We start from the raw sequence: 20,216 nt of genomic DNA, 5'->3' as shown, positions 1-20,216 counted from the left end.
AATCTCCTTCATGGCTCGGTTCCCAACTTGTAGCTCAGAACTCCATGTGATATGGTTGTAACTTACGCTTCATTTATGATAGTAAGACTGTATGCTTGTCTCATTACACTACTTTGAGGTTTTCCATCCCTGCACACCTCAGAATGACTGGCCTAAGCCATTTTATATTGTGACAGTCATTTTAACTATGTGATCCAACCCCACATTCTATTCATTCCTTTATTAAAAATGTTGAAAAGGTGGTGAGAGTCTGCTTGTCTGCCTGCCTTCTCCTGAACAAATCTGCTGGTGTGGCGGAAAGAGACATTATTAGAAAACTGAGAGGGAAAGGTAATCTTTTTCTAACTGAGAAATTAGTGTTGTCCATAATACATTATTATATTTGATTTGATTTTTCTAAAGTATTTTCAATTGAAGGATACAAGTGAAGAAACCATTCCTGGATTTGAGATGGATTAAGCCACTGTATGGATTAAGCAGTGATCGTATACAGTAAATGAAGATCTCTGTACCTAGAAAGGGATTAGAGAAAACTATAAATATTCCGTTTTCTTTTTCCTCTCTGCTCACTTTGCATATTTGGCAGCTTGTTCTGTACGGCCAGCATTAACTGGTTCTGCAGGATCATTCAATCATTTTCTTATTCTACATGGATTATTTCACACTAAATTGTTTTTCAAAGCATGGGAAAACTTCACAGTAAAACTACAAAAGAAACCCAACCTAGCAGTATGATGTATGCCAGGATGCCATGCCAAATGAAATCTAGAAACCATTATTTAAAGCATTTAAGTTCCGGACATTCTCTTCTTTTTAAAAGTCCTTAAGAAAAACAGATTAGCCTGTTCCTGCTCTACCCAGTAGCAAAATCTGCAGCATATGTATACTCAGAAGTAATGCATTTTATTTCTGTGGAACACATAGTAAGGGTGCATAGGATTTAACTTTTCTAGCCTGATATTTCCACCAAAATTGGTTTTGTGGGAATGGGCATTCCTCTTAAATATTGTAGCTTAATTGAGGCCTGTATAGAGCAACACTATTATCTGTGTGGTCTAAGGACATGTGGCATAACTATCTTTAGAGAAGGTTGGATGAGAAATGACCTACAAACCTCATGTACACTGCCTGGAATCCCATGACGAACTAAATGAGGCATATAAATGCACTAAATAAATAAAAGAATAGCAGGATTCTCCATGTTAAGATGAAAAAGAATTGATGCTTGATGTTAAACATGAACACAAATATAGCAATGTACAGTACTGGAAACCTGCTGGAATGGAGAAAAACGGAGGTGCAATTAGTCCCAGATAGACAGGGAAAAGCATATTTATTTTACCTATTAATTACATTTATGTCCCCACCCTTCTTTCATGTCTATTGGGAGCCTCTTCGGACCACATTCCCTTTCGGTGGGCATTTTGGAAAGTAAAATTTCTTGTTCTCCCATGAAATGAATGGGAGCAGCTGTACAAAAGTAGGGCAAGTTTCATTCATTTTAGTTGGCCTTGCCCAAGAGAATGTTCCAGTGGATTGCACTCATGATCCTTTTATACCTTCTGGGAACTTCAGCCTTGATGATACCTTTGATATTATTAATTTTCAAGCTTCTGAAAGTTGAACAGCTCTTTTTCTTTATTGTTCCTGCCTATTGCTTGCTGTCTTGCATTTGTACTGTGCCATCTACTTCCTCTCCAGATATATTACGGATCTCTTCCCAATGTGTAAAATGTTTACTTCAGTAATAACACATGCATATGAAAATGTGATCCACGGATTGTATGTATGTATGTAATTTTCAAATCTATTTCACTTAATCATAACAATACTGAGCCACTAGGTGGCATATTTCCACCTATAACAAATGCAATTAATACACTTTTTCTTCTCCAACCTTCTCATCTTCTTATCCCTATAATGTAGTTAATTTACTATTGTTAATTTGGAGGCTTCCGAGTTTCCTGTACACTTAATCTGATAGGTAACATTGAGACTAGGTGGGATGAGACTCACAACTGAAATATAGCAGATTAGGGAATCTACAGACCAGTTGGGCTGATGTTGGTAAATTCTAAACAGGTTGGCCCAAGTGGGCAAAATTATAGAACAGATTTTTAAGTGATTTTCATCTGTGAGCATCTAGAAAAAAAGTTGTGATTTCTAGGATCCATCATGAGTTTATCAACAATGCATCATACTAGGCCAGCTGTATTTCTTTTTTGATAGCTATTAGTGCGGTAGATCATTTTGATTTCGGAAAAAAGGCATTTGACAAGGTATCCCATGATCTGCTTGTTGACAAGATGGTAAAATGTGGTATAAAAATACTTAGGTTGGTTCACAGATGGTTGAGAAACCATACCCAACAAAGACTCATTAATTGGTTCTGTATCAAACTGGAAGGAGATCTCAAGTGCCACAGAGTTTTCTATGTGATGTTCAACACTTTCATGTTCTGCACTTTAATTTGGTTTCATGAGAAATAATACCAACTAATTCCTCAGCTCCCCGCCCACCTTCAGGTAATTCCAGTTACATGAGGAGAGAGGGCAGGGCTATGCTCACTGGCGCCATCCCCTAGATTGTGGTCTTCATGTCCCTTCCCTTCAGTCCCCATTTGAGCTGAATGCCTGCATCTGACAGCCTATTCTGCTCAGACTGGCTCCTCATGCAATTTGGAACCCTAATCTCCACAGCATGAGTCCCACAAGTAAGGAAACAAACCTTGTGGGCATTATCCAACCAAGTAGTTCCTTAGCTGTGCAACAGATCTTCCCCTCCCTCTCCTCGTGCCCCTTCCCAAACTGTGTTTCTGGATTTCCCTCAACCCCCAGGGCAGGTTGGGGAGGGTGCAAGGGCTGCAAAGGAAGGGGAAGGAAGAGGGAGAAGTTCCATTGCGCAGACAGAAATCCTTCAACTAACTGAACTATTTTGTTGGATACTCTCCCATGTTCTGAAATAGCATTTATTATCCATGTGTACGTGACGACAGAAATCATGGAAAGCAAGTAGTGTACCAAATTTCTTCCATCAAAATGTGTCCTACTGCTGGGGATTCTGAACACAATAACCAGCACATTTTCCATGCAAAAAGTTGCTTGGTCCAGGTACCAAAAAGTTGGTACTCTACACAGCAACTCAGTACCTATGGAGAGTTTACATATGCAACACAGTTAAAAACTGTTCACAAATTAAGTCTGAATATATACCCCCTCAGCTTCCACACCAAACACAGTGCCCCTTGATTGCTGTCACCTGTTCCAAACCTGTAACTATTAACTTAACCTGTAACCTGTAACTTAAATAAAATATTGGGGGCCCCCAGGAAAGCCCCAACCCTCATAATTGATCATGCACAACATTTGAATGGCAATGCCCATTAACATGGGGGGAGCCCAGCCCCATCAAATATTTTATTGTGGGGTCCAAAAACACCCAGCCCCCCAGCCCCTAGGAGTTGGCTCCTATGGTGTAAAGATAAAGAAGAACTCTCAGTGTCCTGTTCTTTTTTCACAGACATCTTACAGATTATGGCTATTTTGTTTTACCACTGTACATATGCCTTCCTGTATGATTTCTGTCATTTCCGTGACAAAATCTTAAACTGCCAATCTGTGCAAGAGGGGCTAATAAAAGCAGGTATTTATTTTACTGAGTTATTAATGAAGTGGTGTAGGCCTCAAGCGTCTCTCCTGGTTGTCATGGTAGCTCAGGCTGCGAGCCTCCAGAAAACATAAAAGAACAGTAAGTGCAAGACCACACATTCCACCCTGTCTTGTTGATTAACCAGGCTGTCAAATGAAAGCAAAGCACCAGTACAGTCGCAGATAAAATCTGCAAAGTGAAGAGCAACACCGCCAAACTACTCAACAGACAAGAAGCGTAAGTACTCTTCTCTGTTGCTAAACAAAATTGTGTGCTGCTGTTATAGAAAGAGCAGAGCGTAATTCCTAATGCCCAAGAAACAAGCCGCTTTCTACCACAGCAGCGTTCTCTGTCATTAAGCTTCATTCCTGAAAGTCTCTTTCTGAATCTCAAACTTCAGTACCATGTAGCTTTTCCTGTGAATAAGTTTGTAAACTCAGGACAGATACTTTTAATATCAGAACACTACGTGTGCATGTTGTTATTATTTCTGAATTAACATTCTTTATATAAGCAATGAAGCTAATAAATGAAAAACAGTTCATTTGGTCTCAAACTTTTCAAGTTTATAGAGACTAGTTTTCTGAGCTGTGTTGATAAGAGCAAAAATCAAATTACATTTCTATCGTTAAACCTGTCCTTAGGAAATTACCCGTATGTTTCAAGGATTTGTTTTATTTGTAAGAGGCTCCTGTGCTATTTAGTTAAAGCATAAAGCTACAAACCATGCAGCCCAAGTCAGTGAGGAAAAGAGTACTGTACTGTATTCAAGATTAACTTGATACAACTAATATGTGAAAGGGAGCATGTGAAAAGTGCTGTTGTTACTCCAATGCTAGTAATGAACCTTGTGCTGTAATTCTAATACAGTGGTACCTCAGGTTACATACGCTTCAGGTTACAGACTCTGCTAACCCAGAAATAGTGCTTCAGGTTAAGAACTTTGCTTCAGGATGAGAACAGAAATCGTGCTCCGGCAGCGCGGCAGCAGCAGGAGGCCACATTAGCTAAAGTGGTGCTTCAGGTTAAGAACAGTTTTAGGTTAAGAACGGACCTCCGGAATGAATTAAGTACTTAACTTGAGGTACCACTGTACCTCAGATTTCAAACAGTTTTAAAGACCTGGATACACTCTCACTGTGCTCCTTCAACATGTAGGAAGTTCAAAAAAGAGCTGTCAGCTTGGCAAATTTAGTTTATCATTATTTCTTTTGGAGATAATATTTTCCCTTGCATGTTTGCTTTCATGTTTAAATTGCCTCCCATTAAAATTTTGAATTCCTATCTTTGTCAGTCCCGGTTTAGGAAAATGCTTTCTTCCAGTATCAGTAGAAACATTTAGTGGGAGTGACAGGCTGCTATGATACCACATGCTTGGGTAAAACAAACATTGGCAATGCAATCATTCCACTGGCATCTGCAAGTTTATCTAAAAGAAAACTAATTCCAGGAGCTAAAACCTGGGAGGCTTATTAAAAAAAAAATCTTTCTCTATAGCTTTTCTTGTTTTAAAGGCAATGATGTTGCTTAAAAATGTAAAACAACAATACACATAGATTTAGGGCTAAACTACACATTATAATAAGCATGTGTTAAAAAGCATGCTTACAGCTAGACATTATTTGTTTAGAATAACCAGCTGTGGGATACCCTGATCCAGACTGGGACATGGTATGGGGAGAGGGGAGGTTTAACCCTCTCAGCTCTACTATGTTCCCCACCAGAAATCCCCCCATGCTGTTATTTGTTCCTAAAGGTGTTATTTGCAGTCAATAGAATGTGGATAACTAAATGATGAACTAGAAGAGCTATTGTTTGCTCAGAAATTTTCACCAGGAAGGAACCATTTGCATCAACTATGTGTATACCTATGCAGGGAGATCTGGGGGAAGCATTTTTCAGAGAAGGAATTCCCCTATGTGAATTCGGCAGTGAGAGTTACAACACTTACTTTCTGGATGCTTGTTAATATGATATCACAGGACCATTCCATCACAATCTGCCATAACTTTGTAAGCAACTTTCTCAGTGTATTGGTTCAAAACATAAGACCCCACCATAGCCTTAGAATAAGCCTTGGGCTTGTAGGCTTCCTCATACTTAGCATCTTCTCCTCATGTCCATGCTTGTAGCAAACCATTGACCATAATTACATCTGAGGCAAAAACAAAACAAAATTATGGCTTTGGTCTTGCCTTGCAAACCATGATTGTAAATCTAAGTTTGATCTTGGTTTGCACAGCAAGCACAAATTATTTTGCCAGGTTGGTTGCAACAACAAATGACGGTTTGCTGCAAACCAAGAATGGACATACTGAATCACAGAGTGCACAAGGAGAGGAGGGGGTGCACAAACTCATTCACATAGTACCCAACCATTGTTTGCCTTTGCATCCAAACTGAACCACTGTGTAGTATATTGTCAAATGAGACCCCAAAAGGGTTTTGGATGCCAGGGATACTAAAAACAAACAAACATTTTCTCAGAAATAAAGCCCTTACAGATTTATGTTTTTGAACAGGATGTTCATTGGCCTGGTGGAATTAACAATGAGACAAAACATCTGCACAAACTCATCTTGAAGGCTTTTGCAGTCATGACAGCAAAACAGGTCCTAGAATTTATTTACAGAAAACTAGTGGTTGGGTTTTCCCTTCTAATTTTTTTTAAGGATCAGGGGACTACTATCTAGTACTACTGGAATGTTATTTATAACAAGCTCCCAATTTAATTCCATCTTATCTAGGCAGTTTCATGCTTCACCACAGAACCAACCACAAGGCCTAAATAATGTACAGTATATTAAACTTGGGAAAGTAGTTTTAAGACTTCTACTAAACTGCTCTTTGAAAGCAGATTACTTTTTATTTCATCTACAAGGTTTTAGTATTTTGACCCTTTTTTTAGTTTGTTTCCTTCCCCTCCCCTCTACTTATTATTTATAAACTTATTATTGTTGCTCATTTCTGTCTGTAAAATAATATGGGTAATATTCAGTGCTAGTCATACACAGTGTTTACATAGAATTAGCTGTTGGATTGTAAACTGAAATAAATGGAGAAGTAACTAATATTTTTAATGTGTCTACTCTGAGTATGACAAATGTTGGCTATTACCTTAAATCTGGCTTTTTATAATTGTATTGTTTACACAACACAAATTTGCCCCAATATATAAGGCCAGGTCAGGCATGCATAGAGAAGCATAGAATCATATACTTGTAGAGTTGGAAGGGACTCTGAGGATCATCTAGTCCAACCACCTGCAATGCAGGAATATGCAGCTGTCCCATAAGGAAATCATCTGGTTCTGGGAAGCGGGTGGAGGGAAGTTAATCGCAGCAGAAAGGGAAGATACCCATGACTCTTCACCAGCTTGACTCATTTTTGCCTCTTGGCCTCCTCCTCAGCTTCAGCTTCTGCCTCTGATTCTGGACTTTTCTGCCACAGACTCTCCCAGCTCACTAAGACCTGTCACCTCTTCAACTTCTGATAACCTCCTCCTCCCAGAAGTCTCTCTTTTCTCTCTTTTCTCTCTGATCACTCATCATTGTGCTGCCCCCTTCCATCTCTGAGCTTTCTTCCCTTGATGATTCCCCAGCTGTTTCCTACCACCATTCCTCTGCATCCAACCAGTCCAAGGGATTGTTGAAGGAAAAATATTATCCAAACATGTAAATAGTGACAGTTTTTATACCCCCTGGTTTTCAAATAGGATCTAAACACCTGAAGCAAGAAATGGAGGTAAAAGAGATCAATATAACGGCAAATGAAGATACAGGCCAATAAAAGCCTCAATGTAGGACCAGCATGGATAGTTGGCTTGGGTGAATATCTGATGTTTCCTCCCTTTATGGTTTTGATTTATGGCCTGCTACTAAAATGAGGCTGCATTTTAAGCTGTATTTTAATTAACTGTTTGTTTGTTTGTTGTTGTTGTTGTTTCTATTACGTTTTATTGTAATTCATATTTGGTGTTAGCCGCCCTAAGCCTGGCTGGGGAGGGCGTATAAATAAAATTATTATTATTATTATTATTATTAAATGTGTATCCGTGAATGAATGTCAGAATAACAAGCCTTGTTATTACTAGTCAAACAAAATCCTGACCTATCGGAAATTTGGTTATGAGCGCTGATGTGAGAATATTTTGATAGTGCTTCAGATCTTTTGAATATTTACCCAAAAAAGATGCTATTGCTGTTTTTCTGGTGTTGTGGATGCTTTAGCATTGTTGTATAAGAAAGGCAGTTCTTCAAAGGTACATAGGTTACAGACGAGCAATTTCTGTTAAAAACTATTCTTCTTAAATGGCAAGTAGCTGGTTTTTATATGTCTGAGTTCCAGCAAGTATTCTCTATTCCCCATTCTAATAGCCGTTCAAAAGATGCATTAAAGAACAGGAGCCGGTGATTGATCGTAACAGACTTTGTCATTGTAGTCAAACAGATTTTCCACTCTCATAAAGAGCAGCTTGCCAACAGCTACAAGGAAACTATTTTTCAAAATGCCGAATGATGCAAGCAGTAAAGTAGTTTGAGTAGGAGTCTTGAAACACGCACGACCATGTAGGTAACCCTTGGATCAAATATCAGTGCAGTGTGGGTGGTAAAAATTATCAGAGGAAGAGTATGTGGCTCAGGGTGGTACTTGCTGAAGCACAGAGAAACTTCAGGACTCACTGACACTAGTTTGTGTTGCAGAAAGAGCCAGAAAAGGTGAGAAAACATTTCCAAAAGTAACTCTTCTTGCAACTTCAAGATATAAGAGTACTGCTTGTATGGAAGAACTCTGCTCAAGCATAGCGAGTCAAGTCAAACGTGAAGTGGTGCTGGTTTTGGAGGCATGATATGAACAAAGCAAAGCTAAGGTAAGTAAATAGATATAAGAAAGTTGTTTCTCAAATATAGTATTTTTACTGATGTTATTATTCATAACAGCGGTTTATGATACTCAAATACATGGGCTGCTTCAGGTGGTATCGCATAGGTACCAACCCTGGATAGAATAAACCAGAAACAGTAGCCACATTCACTTCCCTTTTTCTTAATACCATCCCTCACACAATGAAGGATCACCTTTACTCCAACCAGAGAGGATACACACAAACTCAGAAACAAGTGGCAGCCGTAGAGGCCTCTGCTGCCACACTTTAAGAAAATCTAGGGACAAGTTGCATGCCTCCTTTTGCCTGCCCAATTGGGCTAGCCATAGCATTAGGCAGAATGAGACTGCTGCCTTAGGTGGCAGATTTGGGGCATCATTCTAAAAGCCATGAATGGTCAATAAGTTAATCCATTTTATTTTCACTGTAGAGGGAGTGTCATTTGAATTTTCTGCTTCAGCAGGTTCCAAAATATATTGCCTTTTTGCTGATTGGTAGATGGAACAATTAAGTGTAGTGAGAGCTAAAACCCCACAAACTTTGTTATGGAAATATAACCCCCCCACTCCAATAATCCCTACAAGTGATGCCTATCTGCTCCTTCATTAAAAATTACTGTAGTGCAGTTCATGCTGCACTTGTTAAAACATTTTCTAGGACTGTTGTGTTGCAGCATGTTACTTGGCAAATAGATAAACAAGTTCAGAGCTAAACAAAGTGCAAGCGAAATATTAGTCTATATATAGCACAATAGTGGTACTGTAGATGTTTTGATTTAGTTGACTTACCCGAGCCTAGAAACCAAGCTAAAAAATGAGAAAACGCTGTCAGGAAACTGTTGTAATTGGATCTGCTTGTTAATGCATGATTGGGCTCATAGACATTTGTGACCAGATTTATTATTGAGGTAACTCAATTAACCTCAAAAGTGTTGCAGGTGAGATGAATTTGACCTTTGTTTAGTATTAACTGCATTTTATTGGCACCTCTGGTATGTTGTTGAAGAGATATCCACAAAGAGTCTGAACTAAATATTGGGTTTTAAAAGGTAGAAAACACCATTCTCACTTATTCGGATGGGGGAATATATGAGAGTAGAGTGGAGACAGCTTTAGGACATCTGATCCTATTCTGTCTTTGAAAGAATATTTCCTTCTTACAAGGCAACACAGGATAAATGGCTATGATGTCTTCTGAATATCATGCCCTGATCATCATGAGAAACAGAATATTCTGTGCCGCAGAAGATTTGAAATGTATGCTGGGGTACTACCTTGAAACATAGCTGATGGTGGCTACTAGTTCCCTATATACAGAACTGCATGAATAGACTGAATAAGGAAGTAAAATTCGTATGTCCCTGCACCCTGATATATGTTTTGGGCTACCCTATTTCATACATCCCCATGTCTGGAAGACTGCCTGCCCTTTGAGAAGTCATGTGAATGGATGCACAGCGTCTCTGAAAGCTGAGCATGTTCTAGAAGCAGCAAAAGCACAACATAAGATGCCTGGACCTCAGAATATGGATCAACAAAATTGTAATTCAACCCTGGAAGTAACTGACTTCTAGCACAAAAGCTCATGGAAAACAGAGCAAAGCAGCTACAACTTTATCCAGCCTAAAGAGGTTTACTTGTTAGATCTCTTTCCTTGCCTTTACCATGAGGTCCCAGGAGGATTACAAATTGAAAATACAGTATTAAAAACTTGCTACTATATTACACACTGCTCTATGGGAGACTACACCTGGGCAACTGCCCAAGGACTGTACTTTTTTCTGCAATGAAGGCTTGCCAAACAGTTTACACCTCCAAGCAGAAATAGAGCGAGCAGGAAAATGTCACATTGTCATCATTCTGATTCCTAAGCAGAGAACATCAGTTCAACTATAACACTGAGCATACTGTGCTGTCATCTGGCTCTGGATTGTAATATAGTGCAGATCCTCTGAATTATTGGATTTTATTTTGTTCTCGTATTTTAGTTTTATTATGGTGTATGATGAAGCCAATAAAACTTACTTAACTTGTTGAAAATCTGAATCAGCTGCATGTTGTCCTGATTGATGCCTGTGCACAGATATTCTTGAATAAAGGAAGTGCTCAGAAGACCAAGAGGAAAGCTCCAGTCTGTATTCTATGGAAGTTAATGCAAAACTGATTCAAGGCACATCTCATCTTTGGTTATTGCATTAAGGACCGCAAAAGAATTAAAACTGAAGTCTATGAAGTAAGGACCGGTAAAGTTCAGCATTAAAATATGATTGTTTCTTATCAAAGTTTCAATGTGCAGTGTACTTCATAATCCATCTCATTTGTCTTTGCAATGACCCTATGAATTATATCATCATTATTCTCAGTTTTACAGCTGGCGACAGCAACGTACCAAGACAACCCAAATTCCTACAGAAGCAGGAATTTCAGCCTGGGACAAATCTCTACTTGTTCTGCAAAGAGGGTTTCATGGTCTCCAAAAGTAATTACTGCCCTCAACTCTCAGTAATTTGGGCCTACTTAGATTGATGGAAACCAGCCATAAATAGACAAGGTAGGGAAAATGTGGGTGTGTACTGTATGGTAATAATCATCTTACTTTTATTCTCTGTAGGTTGCAGTCATCATATCTGCTGATTTAATGAAGTGAGGTTCTTGTGGCTAAGAAAACTGTAATAATGATGGCAGTATTAGCCCATGGACACCATCTCTTTTTGGTTGGCTTCTTAGGCTTCTGTCTGGATAGTTTTGTACAAGGCCAAAAGAATAATACTCTTATTTTCACCAAGGAAAGCATGATTCGTAACTGCACATGTCCTGATGATATTAGTGACAATGATTGCGATTACAGTCTGGCAAATCTGATCTGCAATTGCAAGACTGTTTTGCCCTATACAATAGACAAAAGCTACTACAATAATCTGACAATTTGGTTCACGGAAACAGCCATGTTGAGAATGCTGTTGAACTTTACAGCTGTGTATGACCTGAAGCTCTCACTATGTGGCACGATTCCGCTGTCAGCAAAATATCTGACCATTTGGGGCCTGCGAAGACTACAGATAAAAAGTGAGATCAATGGCCAGATACGAGAACAAAGCTTAACTATCTACAGCAGCCACGACAGTGAAGCACAAGGCAAATTAAAGATGCCATGCAGAGACAGAAACATGATCACATACATTGCTGTTTTAGACACCTCTCTCTTCAATGGCTACTCTCCACTAAAATCATACAGCGTGGAAAACATCTCCAACATTACAGACCACTTTCCACATCTGCCATATTTGGACACGTTCTTCACCACAAATAACAAAAGCTGTATTATAACATTCATATACTGACACAGTATGCTTGGCCATTTCCATAGAGCAGCCATAGGCCGTTGCCAGAAATACAATCTTGTAGAAACAGAGCTCCTGGCATTCCTTTAGAAGATGGAATCCCCAAGGGAAGCACTCACTTTGGGGCAACCATGCCAATGATGGGAGGGGCCACGCCAGCCATGCAAAAACAATCAGGGTATGAAGTAGGGCCAGTGAAGGGCATGGCCTGAGAAGAGCTTTGAGGGCTAGAAATTGGCTCTCCATTCCCCACCTTTGCTTCAAACCACACACACAAATACAAATGTAGAATGAAACCGAATTAGCACTGACTCTATATTTTCTATTTGAGTAAACAATGGGGGAGTTCATTTTCATTCAGAGCTCCTCTGCTAGCTGTCTACAACCTGCTATGTTCAAAACATAGGCTAACTGACTACTTGACTCTTTGGTCCTATCTCAAACACAAAATTGTTTGCAGAGCTCAACAGATTCAACACTAACTCCCAATCATTATTCACCATGAAGTATGCCCTTAAAGTATGCTGTGCTTAAAGTGCCCAAGAATTACTCTGAACTGGGTCCATAGGATCAGGTATCCTAGGATATTGCTTGGCAAATATGGATTGATTTTACCAATATTTTAAATTGGAAAATAATGCCATAACATATAATTAAAAGCAGCTACATTAAAACAAGCACCTAACCAACTTGTAGATGTCCAGTGACAGAGGAAAAAAATATGTCAAGAGTTATACAGTAAGGGTAGTTGGAATAATTCAGGAAGTTGTGATGAGCTTGCTTGACTAATCTTCTTTCAGTTGAAAGAAATAACTGGTACAAATCCTGAAAACAGGAGGCTTCAAAATATAACTCATGCAGTAGTTGGATTATTCATACGTCCTGAAATGCATAATTAAATTCCACTATGATAAAAATATAATAAACCAGCTTCCTGGTTGGGAAAAAAATTGATGGGACAAAGTAGCTGTCCACTTCATGCTAGAGACCCATCAAATATGAGCGAGAGATCTAACCATGTATAGGACTCAGCTCTTAAGTTGAACACTAATTCAGATTGAGGAAAATATTTTAAATGTCCAAAACCCATGAAGCAGTGCCAAAAAACCACTTCCAAGATTTGAAGTGTTAAGTACCGACAGCCTTAAATATGGATAAGTACCAGCTCTTTACGGTGCTTTTTCTTCTGTGAAGTTCCATCCCATGATGCTCTATTATATTAGTAAACATTTATAAGAGTGCCTAAAATGTACTGTGCACTGTTCAAATGTTAAAAAGCAAGACTGTAATCCTGCAACCAAACACGGTCTAACACAAAAGGGGAAGGGATCAGGAAGGAAGCTGAAAACATGCAAACTCAGGTTCTAATTTTTAAACTTAACATACTTGTTCTTAAGAGTGACCAGCTGGAATGGCAAACGTTCAGGGAGAGAAGGAAGCAGCCAAATAACAGCTGTTTGAATGCTTAAACATGGAAGTTCAGGCAAAAGAAATACTTCTTATGCCAGCCATGATCTCACTGGCAGCTGATGCCACTGGCATGGGAAATAACCATGCAACTGGCCCTTCCATCACGAAGTTATGCAAGTGTTCTTAGGGTGATCAGTTGGAATGACAACTGTTCAGGGGAGGGAAGAACCAAATGGTAGTTGTAGTAGTGTTTAGACATTGGCCCAGGAAATGACCATGTTATTGACTCCTTCCCTCATTTAAATATTACTGAAGCAGTAGGCAATGGAGCCATGAAGAAGTAGGAATCATACGCATCTGTAAGGTCAAGAACTGCCTTGGACAATGATTTACCGGTAGGTACTTCATGACTTGATCTCCAGGAATTAAGTTTTATTCTGTAATTTTATAGTACAAAATCTAAATATGTGTAAATTAAAATAAGCAAATTAATGGCTTCATTCCAGGTAATTACATTACCCCTCAGTGTACTTCTCAGCACTACACAAGTGGTTAGCACAAAACTCTCCAGATAATTGGCTCCTCTACTTCCTATAGTGTTTCTGCAGTGCTGGATTTTTATGCTTTAAAACCTCTTTATATATATTACATATTTAATATACACATTTAAATGTTTTATATGCACACATTAAAATGCAGTGATTGTGGACATCAACTGTATACTCAGTGTTGTGTGCCTCATACAGGTAAATGCACCTGTAGCTGGGGTTTTCAACTGTATGAGCAGATTAAAACATGTTTTGTTACTGTATAGCACAAAGTGATCCTCAGAGAGAATAAATCAAAAGATTTATTATGCCTTGTTGACCAGATAAAAAACAATGCAGATGAACACAATGTCAAAGAAAACAATCAGCAACTTTTGGAAATAATATATGTAACTTGAATGTCAAATGACTTTCTTATACAGTACAATATTCACGATCATATTATTTAACTGTGATGTGGATTTCTCCTTGTAACACTTATGAGTTATGTTGTTTGAGATGCAGTTTGTATTTGGAATACTAAGCTCAGTAAACAGTGTGAACAATAATGTATCCAGTTTTACCAGATGAAAATGTTACCATGTACATCAAGTTTTAACTAAGCACAACTATTTTCTTTGCAGTTTTTACTAATGCCAACTAGCAAGTGATTTTGCTTGAGCTACGTGATTATGCTGAATAAAAGACAGTTTTGAAGTATTTTATATTATTTTCTAGTACGCTGTATTTTGAAGCTTCTGTGCAGCTTGCAAATGTGTGCGCAATGAAATATTAAAACATATGCCTCTGGGGTACTTTCAATGCAACTAACTGACTTCTTGCAGGAGTCCTAATTCAGTGCACATTCCTCCTTTAGCCACTTCAGCAACAACTGTGGGTGGCAGAGGTCCTGTTTCTGCCTCCTATAGGCTTGGTTCTTCTCTCTCTCTCTCTCTCTCTCTCTCTCTCTCTCACACACACACACACACACACACACAAACACACACAACCCCCAATACACCATACTCTATATTGATCAGTAAACTAACACATTATGGGGACAATTGTAACTCCCTCCCACTCTGCCATAATGGCTTTGTGGAGCAGCAGAAACACTGTTGTGGCTACAGCAAGGCTGTTTTGGCCAACACTGGCATGCGACAGCCATGAGACTGGCTCAGGATCCAATGGCTCATGGGCCAGCTCAGCCTTGTCCCTTCCCTTGCAAAGTCGCATTTTCGGATTTTCTTCTCAGATAAGCCAGGAGAGCTGGTTGGAGGGGCAACTCCACCTAATCCAAACCCACCCACCTCAACACAGTGTAAGAGGGGTTTGGATTGTACCGCTAGTGAATACACCAACTCCCATGTAAAAAGTACTGGCATTTAATTCATATCAAAATGTGAGGAAAATGTAGTGACATGTTCACAGAAGCACTAAGCAGTTAGTCTACATTAGATTTTGACTGAATTTCATTAAATATTATTTCTCAGTGAGACAAAAGATATTTCCAAGAACAAATTGTGCACATCTATAGCCTTGAAGGAAAGGTTCGGCACAATTCCAAATTCTGATATAAATCTTAATATTTTGATATTGTTACTATGTACAGTAGATGAAGCCCTAGTATAATCAGATGAAAATAGTGAATATCTTCTGCTGGAGTCTGCTGCCCCCTAGTAACAGAAATATATTGAACTAACAAAAAAGTATTGAACTACAATTGTGAGCAAGACAGTAGCAATGACAAAATTGTACTGTAATATGAATCCAGAAACTGGGATCAGCTTTGTTATAGCTAGTTCTGTACAGCTGTACCCTCCAACAAAGCTGATCCCAGTTTCCATATTTCTTTACCATGGATGGCCTTAGGGCAAAGTTACCAATGACCACATTTTAAATCATGAACCTCACAATTGCAATGCAGTAACATTTCAGCTGAAATATAAAAGGACAGGAAGTTCACACTAAATAATCTGGAGAAAAGAAGCCATAGCAGAGAACTGAGATATTTGACAAGGTAAAGAATACCACAACATACCTGTGAACAACACTCTGGCCAACTTAAAAAACAATGCATTTGGGCAAAACCTTTTCTGAAAATGGCTCATCTCAGAAACTACACATTCAATGTTTTAATGTAGCTGGGATTGGGCACTACTGTGTTCAACTGAACCCCTCAACACAGCCAAATGAGGACTGATTGGTCAGTGGGCAGGAATGCTGACTGACTGTTGAGGAGATGGAAGGAAACCCCAAGCATGTGAGGAATGGAGTGTCTGCAACTGTGAACAGAAACACTGCAATACGGAGCCCCGTTCGCATCCCGAACAGAACGTAAGACGCGACAGCACGTCTGCGCGTGTGCGGGTCGTGTTTCACCGCTTCCGCGCATGCGTATGACAGCATTTTGACCGTCTGCGCATGCGCGAGCGGCAAAACCCAAAAGCACTCAACCTGAAGCGTATTTATCCCGAGGTATGACTGTATATTGTTATAGGGCCCCACTTGCATTTTCTATTTCGAACCTGGAGAGTGCAGTGCTTATGTAGCCAAATCAGTGCCAATGGACAAGAGACAGATTCATGCAAGTACAAAATATGACCATGTTAAAAGAGGGGGACTGCATGGGTGGATATAATCACATGGGAGAGGAGTGAGGTTCAGAACAAGAGATGGGAGAGGGGGGTGATGAAGAGATTCAAACTTTTTTCAGCTAGAGGGCTACATTCCCTTCTAGAGGCCTTCTGAGAGCCACATGCCAGTACTAATGCAAAATCAGGGTGAACAACAAATAAAATTGTTACCTTCATATAGTAGGCTAGCTTCTACACACACCTCTCTCTATCTCCAGACAGACAAGGCAAAAATATTTGGAAGCAGAGAAAGTGAGGGGTGTGGCCAGGGCAGTGCTCCAAGGGTCAGACAGAGAAGCCTGGAGGGCAACATTTGGCCCTCAGACCTGAGGCTGTCCACCCCTATGCTAAGAGATCAAGGGAGGGATGAGGGGAACTTGAAGTGCTTCTGTGGCTGCCTGGCAGGTCCTTTCCTACTTGCCCCTTCCCTTCAAAAAGGCAGCCTTATAAACTTAAAGCTTTTGCAGATGACCTAGTTTTGACCCTGCAGGAGCCAGAATCTAGTACGAAAAGAGTATTACAATTGATACAGGACTTTGGTCGGGTGGCGGGATTTAAATTAAACAAAAGAAAACCAAAGTGTTGGGAAAAAATTTGACAGACATAGAGTCGGAACGGTTTCAGAGAGAAACAGAATTAACTATGGTTAAAAAGGTAAAGTACCTAGGGGTAAACATAACAGCAAAAAACCTGAGTCTATTCAAGGATAACTATGAAAAATGCTGGTCTGAAATTAAGAGAGACTTGGATAGTTGGACAAAACTGAAGCTTTCTTTGTTAGGCCGAATTGCTGCTATTAAGATGAATGTATTGCCAAAAATGTTGTTTTTGTTTCAAACATTGCAGATTGTGGACAAAACGGAGTGCTTCCGGAAGTGGCAGAAAGATATATCTAAATTTGTCTGGCAGGGCAAAAAGCCCAGAATTAAGTTTAAGATATTAACAGATGCGAAAGAAAGAGGGGGCTTTGCCCTGCCAGACTTAAAGTTGTACTATGAAGCCGCAGCTTTTTGCTGGCTAAAAGACTGGCTACTTCTCGAAGACACTGACGTGCTGGATCTGGAAGGTTTTAACAATGCTTTTGGTTGGCATGCATACTTATGGTATGATAAAGTTAAGATCAATAAGGCCTTTAAGAACCATATTGTCAGGAAAGCAGTGTTTAATGTCTGGACAAAATATAAAGACTTACTGGAAAATAAAACTCCAAGGTGGCTCTCACCTCTGGAGGCTAAGGCCCTAAAAAGACCCAATATGGAGGCCAAATGGCCAAAATATTGGGAAATATTAGAAAAAGATGGAGACAATTGGAAATTGCAGAGTTTGGAGAAAATGAAGGATAAGGTGCGAGACTGGTTACACTATGCTCAGATTAAAGAAGTTTTTAAAAATGATAAAAAGTTAGGGTTCCAGGTGGAGAAATCGAAGTTAGAAACTGAATTGTTAGAACCAAAGACTAAGGTTCTATCTAGAATGTATAACTTGCTGTTAAAATGGAATACACAAGACGAAATGGTTAAATCGGCTATGATAAAATGGGCACAGGACATTGGGCATAACATTATGTTTGAGGACTGGGAAAGGTTGTGGACCACTGGGCTGAACTTCACCGCATGTAATGCTCTGAAGGAAAATGTTATGAAAATGATATATAGATGGTACATGACCCCAGTTAAACTAGCTAAAATATACCATTCGTCTGATAATAAATGTTGGAAATGTAAAGAAAATGAAGGAACATTCTTTCACCTCTGGTGGACATGCCCTAAGGTGAAGGTCTTCTGGGAAATGATATATAATGAACTGAAAAAGGTATTTAAGTATACCTTCACAAAGAAACCAGAGGCCTTCCTCCTGGGTATTGTCGGCCAGAAGGTGTTAAAGAAGGATCGAACATTTTTCATGTATGCAACAACGGCAGCAAGGATTCTTATCGCAAAAAACTGGAAAACTCAAGATCTACCCACACTGGAAGAGTGGCAGATGCAGCTGATGGACTATATGCAACTGGCCGAGATGACCGGCAGAATCCGTGATCTGGGAGAAGAGAAGATGGAGGAAGACTGGGAGAAATTCAAAATGTATTTACAAAAACATTGTAATTTGGTTGAATCTTAAGAAGGATGCTGGATTATAAAAAACTGCTCACCACTAAATTAGATCTAAATTTGATGATAAGTGAGACTAAAGAAAATATAAATTTTTTTGGGAAGAAGTGCTAGATTATATTTGAATGAATGGACATGAGATTGAAAACAAGTTGATAATTTGTGTGGAAAAATTTTTAACAATGCAAATGGGAGCGGGAGACGTGAGGGAGTCCAAAGAAGTGATGAAATTGTTATGACAGAAATAAGATTGTTTATTATGTGTGTATTTATATTTTAAAATCTTAATAAATATTTATTTAAAAAAAAAAGGCAGCCTTAAATAATGAGATGCACCTCAGCTGGAGGCAGAGGAAGTCCCCTCAGTAGAGTTCAAGGTATGGGTACTTGCAAAGCAGGGATGTAGCTCAAATGGTAGAGCATGCAAAAGGTCTGAGGTTCAATCCTTGGGTGTCTCCAGATAGGGCTGGGAAAGTCACCAGCATGAAACCCTGATGTCATTAAAGTTGTTGGTGTCTGAGGCAACCAGCCTGACACCTTGCCCACTCTCCTGGTAGCTGGAGGGCATCAGAGTCACCCTAAATATGAGCCTCACAAATATGGCAGCAGAGAGGATGTTGAGAAGCAGGTGGCTGCCCTGCTCAAAGGAAAAATCCAGAGGTGCCCTGGAGGAGTTTGCTGTGAGGTGCCTGGCTCTGCTGCCTGCCCACCTTCACTTACTCCAGATCACTACCTAAAGGAGACCTTTGAAGGTGCCAGCAGGGCCAGTTAAGAGCCGAATAATCCACATCTTCAACAGCTAATATCTGTACCAACCAGTGCTGGGTTGCTTCCCGTTTCAGCAACATGGACCGATTTGGCTTGTTTACCCAGCCGACAACTTCACCCTCCTCCTGCCTTCAACTCACCCTCCTCCTGCCTGAGAATTCAGAATTTTGAAGGCTCTCACCCCCCCCCCCCCAGGCCCAACTTGTCGCCTGCTAATTATTAATACAAATCCAAGTCTCTGTTAAAATATAGTCGCAGGAACCTGTTTTGAAGTCAACCTGCCCTCGTAATTGTTCGGTCCGCCACTTGCACATACAAGTCCTGACTCGATGCAGCCGTCAAGTGCCGGAGCACGCACCTGTCAATCAGCCCTGAAGCAAGGGCAGGAAGCCGTGCCCGCCCCGCCCGCCTTTGTTGGACTTTGTTGCCCAATGGTCACAGCTGACTGGAGTTGGGAGTCCTGCAGCGTCTGGCGGACCACAGATCTTTTATCCCTACTTGAAAGCATAATAACCCTTCTGTGCTATGAAACACATTTAGGAGATGAAGCAAAAGGCGCCCAGCAGTCATGGCAGAGCACTAGTCAAATGACAGAGGAGCATTTTTAATGCCCCATCCCTAACAATAATACCGCCGTTGCCCGCAGAAAGAATCCCATACAGTAATATCCTTTCCTTTCTCCCCACCCACACTGCTTCTGCAGGCTCAAGATGGCGGGTTTCTACAGCCACCACCCTGGCGGCCGCTCTTGCCGCCGCGTCTATGGTGACGAAGGGAAGCGTTCGGTCGCCGCAGTAAGCCGTCCACTTCCCCGCCTCCTCCCCATGACGGGAGGAGGGAGGGGTCAAGCCGGCGGAGAACAGCAGAGGGCGCTGTGACCAACTCCCGGGTTTA

At 40.1% G+C, this 20,216-nt stretch overlaps 1 protein-coding gene and 1 long non-coding RNA gene across 7 annotated transcripts; one reads left to right on the top strand and one right to left on the bottom strand.

The window, feature by feature from the left end:
• Positions 1-3,725: 3,725 nt before the first annotated feature.
• Positions 3,726-12,029, top strand: EPCIP (exosomal polycystin 1 interacting protein). Of its 6 annotated transcripts, XM_081859309.1 has the most exons (6): positions 3,726-3,885; positions 7,364-7,475; positions 8,352-8,518; positions 9,697-10,765; positions 10,896-11,011; positions 11,144-12,029. In XM_081859309.1, the coding sequence occupies exon 6, from the start codon at positions 11,208-11,210 to the stop codon at positions 11,871-11,873; it is 666 nt and encodes a 221-aa protein (XP_081715435.1). In that variant the 5' UTR covers positions 3,726-3,885; positions 7,364-7,475; positions 8,352-8,518; positions 9,697-10,765; positions 10,896-11,011; positions 11,144-11,207; the 3' UTR covers positions 11,874-12,029. The 6 variants fall into 6 exon arrangements, with proteins under 6 accessions (XP_081715435.1, XP_081715436.1, XP_081715434.1 ...); XM_081859310.1 differs by lacking the exon at positions 10,896-11,011; XM_081859308.1 differs by lacking the exons at positions 9,697-10,765; positions 10,896-11,011 and having other exon boundaries at positions 3,727-3,885.
• Positions 12,030-14,825: 2,796 nt separating this feature from the next.
• On the bottom strand, positions 14,826-20,096 carry LOC309340501. The gene is made up of 3 exons (XR_014156042.1): positions 18,872-20,096; positions 16,618-16,889; positions 14,826-15,587 (listed from the first exon to the last, which is right to left on the bottom strand). It is a non-coding gene; the product is annotated as an uncharacterized lncRNA (long non-coding RNA).
• Between the last annotated feature and the right edge of the window lie 120 nt (positions 20,097-20,216).

This window comes from Podarcis erhardii, assembly GCF_964252035.2.
Source record: "Podarcis erhardii genome assembly, chromosome: 4".
Taxonomy (NCBI): domain Eukaryota; kingdom Metazoa; phylum Chordata; class Lepidosauria; order Squamata; family Lacertidae; genus Podarcis; species Podarcis erhardii.
Note: the sequence above shows the minus strand (reverse complement) of the source record. Positions and strands in the feature narration are given on the sequence as shown.

Excerpts from the sequence above, each read along its gene's own strand:
- EPCIP (XM_081859310.1), top strand. The coding sequence starts at position 11,208 with ATGATGGCAGTATTAGCCCATGGACACCATCTCTTTTTGGTTGGCTTC.